The sequence below is a fragment of the Manis javanica genome, chromosome X, assembly GCF_040802235.1.
Source record: "Manis javanica isolate MJ-LG chromosome X, MJ_LKY, whole genome shotgun sequence".
Taxonomy (NCBI): Eukaryota; Metazoa; Chordata; class Mammalia; order Pholidota; family Manidae; genus Manis; species Manis javanica.
The window spans coordinates 43,006,097-43,020,990 of NC_133174.1; the positions used below are offsets into that span (position 1 = coordinate 43,006,097).

The 14,894-nt window shown below is 39.1% G+C and overlaps 1 protein-coding gene across 1 annotated transcript in view; it reads right to left on the minus strand.

Annotated features, from left to right (window-relative positions):
• DGKK (diacylglycerol kinase kappa) overlaps positions 1–14,894 on the minus strand; it is a 189,464-nt gene that overhangs the window by 66,199 nt on the left and 108,371 nt on the right. The window contains 3 exon segments of the mRNA XM_036996346.1: positions 188–296; positions 958–1,141; positions 13,465–13,550. Of these exon segments, the coding sequence (XP_036852241.1) occupies positions 188–296; positions 958–1,141; positions 13,465–13,550 (379 nt within the window).

Here is a 14,894-nt window from a genome sequence, read left to right on the forward strand (position 1 = left end):
ACTACCAGAAAATGGTCTAGGTGAGCAGGCTTAGATAGGGGAGCTATCAGTCAGGTTGACTATGAAATTAGTGAGAATTGTGTTTTATAGACAAAGACAGTAAAAACAAGGGACTCTTGGAATGAGCAGCTGCACACCCCTCCAAGTCTCTCTAGCAATGGATAAACTGAGTCAGTTAAAGACTTACCCTTTCATGTAATCCAAAGACATCAATCAGAGATAAGGCCCAGCTCACACTGCCATGTCCACCACAAACCACAATGCGAAAGCAAGCAAAGTTCTTGAACATGCACAGCCTGGAAGAAGAGGGGGAAAAGGAATCAATTCATGAATTTCTGGGTTTTCCAGCTCCTTGTTACAATGTGCTAGGAGATAAGGACTGTTGCTCCTTGCTTTTCTTTCACTTACCCCATCTCTCTGTGTACCTAACATCATAGGCAACGTTCCTACAATTCTGGAGATCAGGCTTTACCTCAAACCATACTCTTCTGTGCCCAACCTTGCTCTGGAAGCTACTAGTAAACTAGCTGAACTCATTTTCTGAGGCCAATGGGCTCACAGAAAACAGGGTTGAATAGCCAGAAAAACAGGCCTATAGTAGAGATATATCTATTTGGCCCCAAGAAAAAGAGAGTGGGTGATAGGAAATGTGGATTGTAAGATCAATTTGCCTCCTACTCTGAAGTCAGGAGACATAGTTATACCTCTTCCAACCATAAAAGGTGGAACAAATCTGAGAGCAGGACATGAGCTTGAAAGGATTTGTAGGAGAGGGCTAAAATTTCTATAACCAGTTAACCCCAAATGCTCTGGAGTTATAAGTTTGTATCCAGACTTGAGAAAATAAATCTTACCAGCCAGTTATTAGAAGCAATTCCAGGAAGCCTATGCTAATCTAGAATGTACAGAGGCAGGAGTCCCTTCTATATATCCAATTATCCCTTACCTGATGCTTACCCTGATTCAGGTCCACCCTTGGATAAGTCAAAGACTTGGAATGGGTTAAGGTATTGCTTAAATTTTCGGAGAAAGACGATCCCTTGGTGATCGCCACTTTTAGAGTTGATGAAGATGAGAAGGGGACATGAACAGGCTGATGACCAATCGAGACTCCAGAAGTCTGAAGATACTACTAATTGACCTGACACATGAGCAAAAAAAAAAAAAAAAAGGCAAAAAAGGAACAGAGTCTTTGAGATTGGAAACAAGACATGACTTAACATCAAATTTTGCACAGACTTAAAAACAGTTTTATTTAGGTCTAATTGATATCCAAAGAGTTGCATATATTTAATATGTGCAACTTAATGAGTTTAGATATATGCAAACATCCATGATACCATCACCACAGACAAGGTAATACACACATCTAACACCTCCCAGAGTTTCCTTGTGAGCCAGTCTCCTGAGACTGATGAGCAGATAGGAAGTCAGGACACAACCCAAAGGGGCATTTATTATAAGTCTGTCCAGCTTTTGCCAGGAAAATGACATTTTCTGAGCAACTACTACATGTCAATCTCATGCTAGATACTGCTAGGGGCATAGTCCCTCCTGTCCTCCAACTGGGGAAACAGACTCATACATAAGAGTATGTTGGAATACAAGGAATAAGGAAATTGGTGCCACAACTGAGGATTAATAAAATGTTGTGGGGAAACTGAGGAAGGAGTGGGTTGAGAGCCAAGGAGGAGGGTGAGCACACCAATTAGTCCTCTGTCTGAGATAGCTTAGATTGTACAGTGAGAAGATACCAGGTCAGGAAAGACAGGGAGGAAAGGTTGCCTTTTACCTAAGAGCAAAAGACAGACCATATCAATGTGGAATGAAGCAGGGAGCTTTAATAACCCCTCTAAGGCTCTGGAAGAGCAATCCAAGTTATCATACCAACTTTCAGGGGAAACAAGACTATAGGGAAATTGAACAAGAGACAGGCTTTTAATAATCCCCAACACTGAAGTTCTGCATAGAGAAGTAGAGTTATAGCAGTCTAAATTGCCAAAGCCTGCCAGCTCATGCTGAGTTTTAGAGCCTGTTGGCAGGAAGATAGGCAGTGAGCAATGGCTCCCTAGGAGATGCTAGATAAATTGTGAGCCCCCAAACCTCTGAGCTTGTGGCTTGCCAGGGATACTCCAACAAAAGTAAAAGTAAAGGGCAAATGACATGTGGCTTACTCTTGAATGGTGCAGAGTAAGGGGAGATGAGTTGAGATGTCCCATTTACAGTAACCTGGGTGAAAGGGAGCCTAAAAGAATACTGCTGACTTGAACAGATTTCATGGCTGTTTTTCTTGGAAAAATCTAAGGAAGGCTTCCTCTATGGGCCAATTCCTACTCACTGGGCAGTAGAGCTTGAAGTCATCCTAAGTCAACTAGCTAGTCATGTAGCAAATTTTCAGGGCTTGCCACAACTCACAGATACAAGAAGATCCTATTATTTTCCTTATAAGTAATTACTCTCCCTGAACACATTATCCAAAAGTAGTACCCTATTCAATACTTTTAAACAAAACGTATATATTGACACAATGCTAATTAACACACATTAATTCATCCATTCACCAAATATGTACTGAGTGTGTTCTCTGTGTCTGTTATATTCTGGGAATACAGTGGTGGACAAGATAGAAACAGTCTGCTCTTGTGGAACTTATATTCTAATGGTAGGAGAGAGACTCTAATGAACATATATAGAAACTAATGTGATATGAAAGAAAAGAAATCATGGAAAGGGGATGGAGACTGAAGGGGGTGTTATTTTAGACAGGGTGGTCAGCGACAGCTTCTCTGGGGCAGTGACATTTAAGATAAGACTTAAATGAAGTGAGGAAGTGTGTAATGCAGATCGGGGGGAAGAGTTTTTTGAGGCAGGAGGAAGAATAAGCACTAGGACCCAGAGAAGGGAGACTGGGGTGTCTTAGGACCAGTAAAGAGAATAGCTGGCTGTTGTAGAGTAAGGATCAGAGAGGCAGAAGATGAGATTAGAGGGGTGACAGGGACCAGATAAAATGATAAGATGTTAGAAGAAGCAGTTCAAAAATAAAGGTGAGAGTGTTTAGTATGGAATTGAAGCATTATGGGTTGGGTCATAAGATATTTGAAGAAAATAATCAAAAGGTGGTACATTTTTATGTGCTTGTTCCCCAACCAATCAGAAATGCAGGCCCCAACTAACAGCCTGGCCCCAGTCTTACCTCTCTTTGTTTTATAACCTAATTCTGCTCTGTCCCTCCTTCCCTTACTCAGAAACTACCTGCTAACACCCTCTAAGTGATCATGTGACTTTGGGTATGTATCCTAATTAAAGGATTCTTGGGAATAGCTTCCTGCCAACATCCAGTGGAACTGAGAGGTAAGTTTAAATCAAGGATTATCTATGTCCGCAGTGTTTTTTAACAGAGTCAAAGGCCTTTCGGGTTAATCCCTTTCCAAGGTGAGGTAGCAGTGGGAGTGAGACCAACTACTGTTAACTTTTTGGGTCTCAGTTTCCTTATATGCAAAGTGGGCTGTTCAAAAAACTAACTTGTTCCCCCTTTTTCAATGAAAATAAGCTGGGTGTTACATTGATGAGAAAAGAAAATATAAATTGTCTCTTAAATGTGAAATGATGAGCAAATTCACTCATGATAAGAAAGATTTTAATTAAAACTAGTCCATGGTGCCATTTTGTTCTTGTATAAAAGATGAGCAAGAAAAGATAACATACTTGACTGAGGAGGCCATGGGGAAATATTTACTCTCATGCATTGAGGATGGAAGTACAAAGTGACACAAATCCTGTAGAGAGGGCAATTTGACAGAATTTATGAAAATTACAAAGTCATATTCATTTTAGGGGCAGAGCCAAGATGGCAGCATAAGTAGGACAGTGGGAATCTCCTCCCAAAAACATATATATTTTTGAAAATACAAAAAATACAACTATCCCTAAAAGAGAGACCAGAAGACACAGGACAACAGCCAGACTACATCCACACCTGCGAGAACCCAGCGCCTGGTGAAAGGGGTAAGATACAAGCCGCAGACCAGTGGGACCCGAGTGCTGCTCACCCCAGCTCCCAGTGGGAGGAGAGGAGCCAGAGTGGGGAGGGAGAGGGAGCCCAGGACTGCTAAACACACAGCCTCAGCCATCCACCCCAGAGTGCAGACACATAGTGCATGAGTGGGGTGCTGGAAACTAGAGAAACAGGACAGTAAGACCTATGAACGAGTCTCCACAGCCGGAACCCAGGACAAAGAAAAGCAAGTGCTTTTTGAAAGTCTTAAATGGACAGGGACCCCACAACTGGACGGAAGCATCCTAGGTCACAGTCCAGCAGCTGGAAATCCCAGGGAACTCCGGGTGCACTAACACCCTGGACAACAGCTCTGAGAACCCTCATGGTGGTAAACAGCCAAACAGCCCCCCGTCCATTACCCCTCTGGGGCTCCACAATAGCAGAGCAGCAGCCTGAGGCAGGCCATGCCCACAGCAAGGGAGCTTCCTCCATACCGGCCAGGCAAGATACAGAGACCCAGTCTACACACAATTGCCCAACACAAGGAACTAGGAGTCGCAGTTGTCTCAGTAAAGAAAGGCCAGGAGCAAGTGGAAAGAGTATTGGCTCTCAAGGCTGACAGACGAGTCAATAGCATATCCCAGACAAGAATAACCCAAACATCTTTGACATCTTCTACATCTTCCCCTGAGAAGGAACCTGGGGAGATAGACTTAACAAATATTCCTGAAAAAGAATTCAAAACAAAAGTCATAACCGTGCTGATGGACTTGCAGAGAAATATGCAAGAACTAAGGAGGGAGAATACAGAAATAAAACAATCTCTGGAAGGACTTCAAAGCAGAATAGATGAGATACAAGAAACAATTAATGTACTAGAAAACAGAAAACAGAAACGCAGAGAAGCTGATGCAGAGAGAGATATAAGGATCTCCAGGAATGAAAGAATATTAAGAGAACTGTATGACCAATCCAAACAGACCAATATTCGCATTACAGGGGGTACCACAACAAGAAGAGAGAGGAAACGGGATAGAATGTGTATTTGAAGAAATAATTGCTGAAAACTTCCCCAAACTGGGGGAGGAAATAATCATTCAGACCACAGAACTCCCAACAGAAGGGACCCACAGAGGACAACACCAAGACACATAATAATTAAAACAGCAAAGATCAAGGACAAGGACAGAGTTTTAAAGGCAGCTAGAGAGAGGAAAAAGGTCACCTACAAAGGAAAACCCATCAGGCTATCATCAGACTTCTCAACAGAAGCCTTACAGACCAGAAGAGAATGGCATGATATACTTAATGCAATGAAACAGAAGTATCTTGAACCAAGGATACCGTATCCAGCATGATTATCATTTAAATATGAAGGAGGGATTAAACAATTCCCAGACAAGCAAAAGTTGAGGGAATTAGCTTCCCACAAACCACCTCTACAGGGCATCTTACAGGGACTGCTCTAGAAGGGAGCACTCCTAAGAAGAGCACAGGCCAAAACACCCAACATATGAAGAATGGAGGAGGAGGAATAAGAAGGGAGAGAAATAAAGCATCATCACAGCGTGTTTTTAATAGCTCAATAAGCGAGTTAAGTTAGACAGTAAGATAGTAAAGAAGTTAACCTTGAAGCTTTGGTAACCACAAACTTAAAGCCTGCAATGGCAATAAGTACATACCTTTCAATAATCACCCTAAATGTAAATGGACTGAATGCACCAATCAAAAGACACAGAGTAATAGAATGGATAAAAAAGCAAGAGCCATCCATATGTTGCTTACAAGAGATTCACCTCAAACCCAAAGAAATTGACAGACTAAAAGTCAAGGGATGGAAAAAGATATTTCATGCAAACAACAGAGAGAAAAAAGGAGGTGTTGCAATACCAGTATCAGACAAAATAGACTTCAAAACAAAGAAAGTAACAAGAGATAAAGAAGGACATTACATAATAAAGGGCTCAGTCCAACAAGAGGATATAACCATTTTAAATACATATGCACCCAATACAGGAGCACCAACATATGCTAAACAAATATTAACAGAATTAAAGGAGGAAATTGAATGCAATGCATTCATTTTGGGAGACTTCAACACACCACTCACTCAAAAGGACAGATCCACCAGACAGAAAATAAGTAAGACACAGAGGCACTGAACAACACACTAGAACAGATAGACCTAACAGACATCTACAGAACTCTACATCCAAAAGCAATAGGATACACATTCTTCTCAAGTGCACATGGAACATTCTCCAGAATAGACCACATACTAGGCCACAAAAAGAGCCTCAGTAAATTCCAAAAGATTGAAATCCTACCAACCAACTTTTCATACCACAAAGGCATAAAACTAGAAATAAACTATACAAAGAAAGCAAAAAAGCTCACAAACACATGGAAGCTTAACAACATGCTCCTAAATAATCAATGGCTCAATGACCAAATTAAAATGGAGATCCAGCAATATATGGAAACAAATGAGAACAACAACACAAAGCCCCAACTACTGTGGGATACAGCAAAAGCAGTCTTAAGAGGAAAGTATATAGCAATCCAGGCATGTTTAAAGAAGGAAGAACAATCCCAAATGAATGGTCTAATGTCACAATTATCGAAATTGGAAAAAGAAGAACAAATGAGGCCTAAGGTCAGCAGAAGCAGGGAAATAATAAAGATCAGAGAAGAAATAAATAAAATTGAGAAGAATAAAATAACAGAAAAAATCAATGAAACTAAGAGCTAGTTCTTCGAGAAAATAAAATAGATAAGCCTTTAGCCAGACTTATTAAGAGGAAAAGAGATTCAACACACATCAACAGAATCAGAAATGAGAAAGGAAAAATCACAACGGACCCCACAGAAATACAAAGAATTATTAGAGAGTACTATGAAAACCTAAATGCTAACAAATTGGAAAATCTAGGACAAATGGATAATTTCCTAGAAAAATGCAACCTTCCAAGACTGACCCAGAAAGAAACAGAAAATCTAAACAGACCAATTACCAGCAACAAAATTGAAGCCATAATCAAAAAACTATCAAAGAGCAAAACCCCCGTGCCAGATGGATTCACGTTGGAATTTTATCACACATACAGGGAAGACATAATACCCATTCTCATTAAAGTTTTCCAAAAAATAGAAGAGGAGGGAATACTCCGAACTCATTCTATGAAGCCAACATCACCCTAATAACAAAACCAGGCAAAGAACCCACCAAAAAAGAAAACTACAGACCAATATCCCTGATGAACGTAGATGCAAAAATACTCAACAAAATATTAGCAAACCGAATTCAAAAATACATCAAAAGGATCATACACCATGACCAAGTGGGATTCATCCCAGGGATGCAAGGCTGGTACAACATTCTAAAATCCATCAACATCATCCACCACATCAACAAAAAGAAAGACAAAAACCACACGATCATCTCCATAGAAGCTGAAAAAGCATTCGAGAAAATTCAACATTCATTCATGATAAAAACTCTCAACAAAATGAGTATAGAGGGTAAGTACCTCAACATAATAAAGGCCATATATGATAAACACACAGCCAACAACTTACTGAACAGTGAAAGCTTTTCCTCTGCCATCAGGAACAAGACAGGGATGCCCACTCTCCCAGCTGTTATTCAACATAGTACTGGAGGTCCTAGCATGGCAGTTAGACAAAACAAAGAAATACAAGAAATCCAGATTGGTAAAGAATAAGTTAAACTGTCACTATTTACAGATAACATTATATTGTACATAAAAAACCCTAAAGACTCCACTCCAAAACTACTAGAACTAATATAGGAATTCAGCAAAGTTGCAGGATACAAAATTAACACACAGAAACCTGTGACTTTAGTGTACACTAACAATAAACTAATAGAAAGAGAAATCAGGAAGACAATTACATTCACAATAGCATCAAAAAGAATAAAATACCAAGGAAAAAACCTAACCAAGGAAGTGAAAGACCTATACCCTGAAAACTATAAGACACTCTTAAGAGAAATTAAAGAGGTCACTAACAAACGGAAACTCATCCCATGGTCCTGGCTAGGAAGAATTCATATCGTCAGAATGGCCATCCTGCCCAAAGCAATATACAGATTTGATGCAATCCCTATCAAATTACCAACATCATTGTTCAATGAACTGGAACAAATAGTTCAAAAATTCATGTGGAAACAACGAAGACCCCGAATAGCTAAAGCAAGCCTGAGAAGGAAGAATAAAGTGGGGGGGGGAGGGATCTCACTCCCCAACTTCAAGCTCTACTACAAAGCCACAGTAATCAAGACAATTTGGTACTGGCACAAGAACAGAGCCACAGACCAATGGAACAGAATAGAGACTCCAAGCATTAACCCAAACATATATGGTCAACTAATATTCAATAAAGGGGCCATGGACATACAATGGGGAAATGGCAGTCTCTTCAACAGATGGTCCTGGCAAAACTGGACAGTTACATGTAAGAGAATGAAAGTGGATCACTGTCTAACCCCATACACAAAAGTAAACTCCAAATGGATCAAAGACCTGAATGTAAGTCATGAAACCATAAAACTCTTAGAAAAAAACATAGGCAAAATCTCTTAGACATAAACATGAGTGATCTCTTCTTGAACATATCTCCCTGGGCAAGGGAAACAAAAGCAAAAATTAACAAATGGGACTATATCAAGCTGAAAAGCTTCTGTACAACAAAGGACACCATCAGTAGAACAAAAAGGTATCCTACAGTATGGGAGAATATATTCATAAATGACAGATCCGATAAAGGATTGACATCCAAAATATATAAAGAGCTCACACACCTCAACAAACAAAAAGCAAATAATTCAATTAAAAAATGGGCAGAGGAACTGAATAGACAGTTCTCTAAAGAAGAAATTCAGATGGCCAACAGACACATGAAAAGATGCTCCACATCGCTTGTCATCAGAGAAATGCAAATTAAAACCACAATGAGATATCACCTCACACCAGTAAGGATGGCTACCATCCAAAAGACAAACAACAACAAATGTTGGCAAGGTTGTAGAGAGAGGGGAACCCTCCTATACTGCTGGTGGGAATGTAAATTAGTTCAACCATTGTGGAAAGCAGTATGGAGGTTCCTCAAAATGGTCAAAATAGAAATACCATTTGACCCAGGAATTCCACTTTTAGGAATTTACCCTAAGAATGCAGCACTCCAGTTTGAAAAAGACAGATGCACCCCTATGTTTATCGCTGCACTATTTACAATAGCCAAGATATGGAAGCAACCTAAATGTCCATCAGTAGATGAATGGATAAAGAAGAATGGTACATATACACAATGGAATATTACTCAGCTATAAGAAAAAAACAGATCCTACCATTTGCAACAACATGGATGAAGCTAGAGGGTATTATGCTCAGTGAAATAAGCCAGGCGGAGAAAGACAAGTACCAAATGATTTCACTCATATGTGGAGCATAAGAACAAAAGAAAACTGAAGGAATAAAACAACAGCAGAAGCACAGAACCCAAGAATGGACTAACAGTTACCAATGGGAAAGGGACTGGGGAGGACGGGTGGGAAGGGAGGGATAAGAGCAGGAAAAAAGAAAGGGGGTATTACGATTAACATGTATAGTGTGTGGGGGCACGGGGAGGGCTGTGCAACACAGAGAAGACAAGTAGTGATTTTACAGCATATTACTACACAGATGGACAGTGACTCTGAAGGGGTATGTGGGGGCGACTTGGTGAAGGGGGGAGCCTAATAAACATAATGTCCTTCATGTAATTGTAGATTAATTATACCAAAATAAAATTAAAATTATAAAAAAGAATATATATTTATAGTTACTAGTGTATTCCTGAAATAATAGATGCTATTCAATAAATTAATGGCAGTAGTCAAGTGTTTGTGAGTAGGGATGGGGTGGAGAAGACCAGAGAAAGGATAGCACAAAGTATTTTTTTACTGAACATTTTGTGTATATGTGTATATATGTGGACAATATAAGTATATTAACTAGTCAATAATTAAACATATATGAATCATATAAATATATTAACTAGCCAATAATTAAATTGAGTAATAGGAAAAAAGAATTATGCTAATGCTGTCTACAATTTAATAGCCATGGAGTTGTGGTTGAAATAATTTGTAGATCCATTTGGCAGACTGGGGCATGTGCTGCTTTCTGCAGTGTATTTCTTCAAGAGAATACATCTGTGTGCCACAGCCGGTTGCCTTCTATGTTTATTCACTAATTTAGAGCACACAACTTATCTGGGTATTCATCTCTCCATATGTAGAATAGCAGCATGTTGTGATGATTAATAAAATAATCCTGAATAGGGATGGAAAGCGGAGGGATAAAGAGAAAATTCTGTATAAGGCAATTCGAACTTCAGTATCAAAGCTAATTTGATCACAGATGGGAAGATAAGGCAAAACAGACCTGTCAGAATATCATTCCCAGAAGATTAAAAGGGAAGCCCCATCTAGCATTTCCTTCAGAGTCAGAGAACATCTGAATTTGAGCAAGACCAAGTTTGCCAAGCGAATCCTCTGAACAGGGTTACAAAAAAGTGGCATTGTGGGCTGGAATGTAGTAATGTCAGGCAGATTCATAATTAGATAAGTAATTGTGTCCACAAGGTTGCTTTTGAACAGGCTGATTTTAACTGTAAGGGAATGTCCTGTAGTGTTCATCAATTTTAATCAACATTTCAAATGAATACATGGAAGGATAGCTTGCCAATTTTGAAGTACCCAAAGCTGGAGGGATAGCTATTAGATGACAGAATTGATTGAAAAATGACCTGAATGGGCAGATTTGTCAAAGTCAACAAGATGAAAAAGGGATAATTGTGAAGCTTGGCCTTTGGCTAGGGACATAAATTGTACCAGAAAGGACAATAGGAACTTGGCTTGGTAGTAACAAGTGTGAAAAGAATTTAGCAGATTTAGTTGACTTTAAGCTCCAGATGACTCAAAGCCTGAAAAAGCTCATGCTTCTTTAAGCTGCATTAATACATCTACAGTGCCTCAAAGAGGGAGTCAACAGTCCCTCTCAAATTTATTCAGTTCACACTACAGAAAGATATTAAGTTAGCATAAGTTTGGCTTACTGTTCCCTTTTCTGTATTTTAAAACCATCTTTTACAAATGTTAGTTCATATAACACTCATAGCAGAACCAGTTGGCCAATTACAAAGGAGAGGTGGCAGCCACTAATACTATATGGGGTGACTGGTGGGATGCTGAGGCAGGCATTCTTTAGTCTGCTCAAAGACATCTTCTGGCGAGCAAAGTCTCAGATTCAAGACTAGGTTGATTTTCATTGGAAGCCTAAGTTTGCTCTGCTGACTAGTTTGCTACTTTTCCTCTTCTATCAACCTCATCTTACCACTTGTCCCATCCTTCTATCCAGTCCAGCATCTCTTGTTTACCAGGTCATCAATCTCATTACATCTCTAGTCAACCATCTGCTAGGTGACTCTGTGTGGATAAATATTTCAGTAGATATGAGAATAATATATGGATGCATCACAGAGTGAGGTTAGCTTGGTGTCTGTATATGTTAATATGGGGACATATGAATTCACTTACTTGCAGAAACCTGTGTGAATGGCTCATCTGTATTTCTGTTAGGGTTGGAAAATGAACTTCAAGAGACTAGAGTGGCTCTGAGTGTGTGTATATATATATATATATATATATATATATATATATATGCACACATGTGCACATGTGCTATGTCTAGTTCTAAAACTATTGTAATGGCTACAGTAATCCTTGCTCCATTTTGTTCCATAACTAAAGAAACTGATTCTCTTCTTTCTTTTCCTTTCCTTTTACTTCCTAATGCTGGCTCTTCCTTGGCAACGAAGTGGTTAGCACGCATCAGTATAGGGATAATTTTTAAGTGAATGAAATGTTGGTTCATAATCCCTTCTGGACCAGTGGGCATCCCACATGCCAGAGATAGAAAACTTAGCATATTGGTAAACTATAGATGAAAACATTCCTAAAAGGGTTTGAACTTACTTCCAGTAAATAAAATTTACCATATATAGAGTGAAGCTAGCCATATATAATATGAAATTAATGGGCAATGTATCTCTTCACTGGCTTAGTGAAACAGTAGTATGTTCATTGATAAATATATTAGATTTCTAAATTATTTAGTGTTAGTAAAATATTCAGGTCTTTTTTTGCTGTGATAATGTGATTTTGATCTTGACTCCCATTCTTTAATAATGAGTAATGGGAGAAGCAAATGAACAACTCAATCTCAGGAAGGCGAGTTTCTCAGAAGAAGCAAAGATGATGTGGGGAAGCAGAGGTAAATTTAAAAAGGCACCATTAGCAATTGCTAAATAGTGAATCATTCCCATAGGGGTCTACAGTTTCCACTGGGCTAGAAGACTAGGTATTCAGTTTTGTGCTCCTTTGGGACTATGTTTCTGGATATTTACACTGTTTGCATATTATTAATTATCATCACAATATACAGTATCATTCTCATTTACAAATGGGGAAAGTGAAACTCAGAGAATATAAGTGACTTGCCCGAAGTCACCTACCTAGTTAGAGACCAAAACTCATGTTTACCTGTCCTGTAATTTTTCCCTTACACCACGATGCCTCCTATTCTTAAAAACCAAACACAAAACTAAACAAAACATCCCTCACCTTTGCTCCTATTTTTTCTGATCTAACATCTCTAGACCTTCTGTTAGATGATTCTATACAAAGTTTACTCTTGATGCATTGATTTTATCACCACCTCTTTTCTTTGCAAAGTCCTACAATTGGTTGACACTCCTAACATTTGCTAATCTCCAAGTGTCTCTACCACTCCTTTGGCCCCAGAATATGCTACCTTAATCTGTCAATTGTCATGTCAATATCCTGGAAACACAATAATAATAAGCTCTGGCAATGCCAAGTATTGTGTATCACTTTGTAGACTTCAAACACCTTATAAATAGAGTTCTCAATAAATCACTAGTGTCCTGGAATTGACAAAGTATAAGTGAAGTGCACTGGGGAAATAATCATATTAGTTTCAGACTTGGGGACAACTTTTGTGTTAGTTTCTATTTTAAAAGTAGCATAACCTGAGCCTTCATGTAGTTCTTTCTTCCTACCTGGATGCAAACCAACTTATTTCATGGACTATCTACTGTCTGAAAATCATGAAAAAGCTTAAATCAATTCTGATCATTGAGAAACAATTGTGACAGAGCCTACAGAGAACATGCTCACATACATATACACCATAATCATCAACATTCACCATTTCAAAGGTCAAAAAAAAACCATGATCTCTCTACACACATGCATGCTCCTACTTCCCAAAAAATGTTTGGTTAGTAGAGGAGAATAATTTAATCATAGTCCTTTTCCCCAGTCTCTGTACCTCCCTCCATCCCCAATGTATTTCTGAGGTTAAAGTTTAGCTACTCACCATCTCCTTTAGGGTCGCTGAGGGCAGTGGGAGGAATGACCGATGTTTGATGACTTCCAAACCAGCATTCCTTGGAAAACCGTCTTCTACAGTCATCATGCACGTGAAACAACAAGAGAAGAAAGAAAAAAAGGAGGGGGAAGAGAAAAGGATAGTACTGATCAGTCTTGAGTTCCAACTTCAAGATTTGAGTCCTTAGTATTAAAATCTCCCTTTCCGAGATTTGATGTCACATACATTACCCTAACTCAACCTGGACACCCTCTGTCCACCTTGAGCCTACTCCATCCCTGAGTGAGGCCTCTGAATTATGTTCCTTTCAAAGATGGCTTTAAGAAGATACCCACATAGGCACTAAGAAGACACCACTCCTAGGACACAATCATAGTGGCCTACAGAATGGGGAGCTTACTTGCTGTTTAAGAGTACTAATTCTGATAATATGCTATTACACTTTAATCCTTATAACAACTCTGTGTAGTATGGAAGACATAATTAGGTTCATTTTAGAAATGAGGATACCACAGCTCAGAGAGGTGAAGTACCTTGCTCAAGGTCAAAGAGCTTGGAAGTGACAGAGCTGAGACTCTGCTCCTTTACCACAAGCAACCACTCTTTCCAGTCTTCTGACATCTTCAAGCACCACTTCCTGGACATTACACAGTTACTAGAGGATACAAAACTGGCCTGATTAGGAAAAGCGATGAAAAGAGATCCATAGGAACACCAGTCTTTTTGTTTTTGCTCAGATATGATTGACATATAATATTATATTAGCATCAGGTGTACAACAAATTGATTTGATATTTGTTTATATTGTGAAATGATCACCACAAAAAATCTAGTTAACCTCTGTTACCATACACAGTTCCAAAAAATGTTTTTCTTGTGTTAAGAACTTTTAGATGTACTCTCTTAGCAACTTATAAATATACAGTACAGTATTATTTATTTATTTATTTAGGTATAATTAATGTACAATTACATGAGCAACATTATGGACACTAGACATCCCCCATTATCAAGTCCCCACTGCATATGCCATTACACTCACTGTCCATCAGTGTAGCAACATGCAATAGAATCACTACTTGTCTTCTCTGTGTTGTACTCCCTTTGCTGTGCCCCCCACTACATTATGTGTGCTAATTATGATGCCCCTTTTCCCCTTACCCCTCCCTTCCCACCCATCTTCCCCAGTCCCTGTCCCTTTACTAACTGTTAGTCCATTCATGGGTTCTGTGAGTCTGCTGCTGTATTGTTCCTACAGTTTTTTCTTGTTCTTATATTCCTCAGATGAGTAAAATCATTAGGTACTTGTCTTTCTCTGCTTGGCTTATTTCACTGAGCATAATACCATCTAGCTCCATCCATGTTGTTGCAAATGGTAGAATTTGTTTTCTTCTTATGGCTGAATAATATTCCATTGT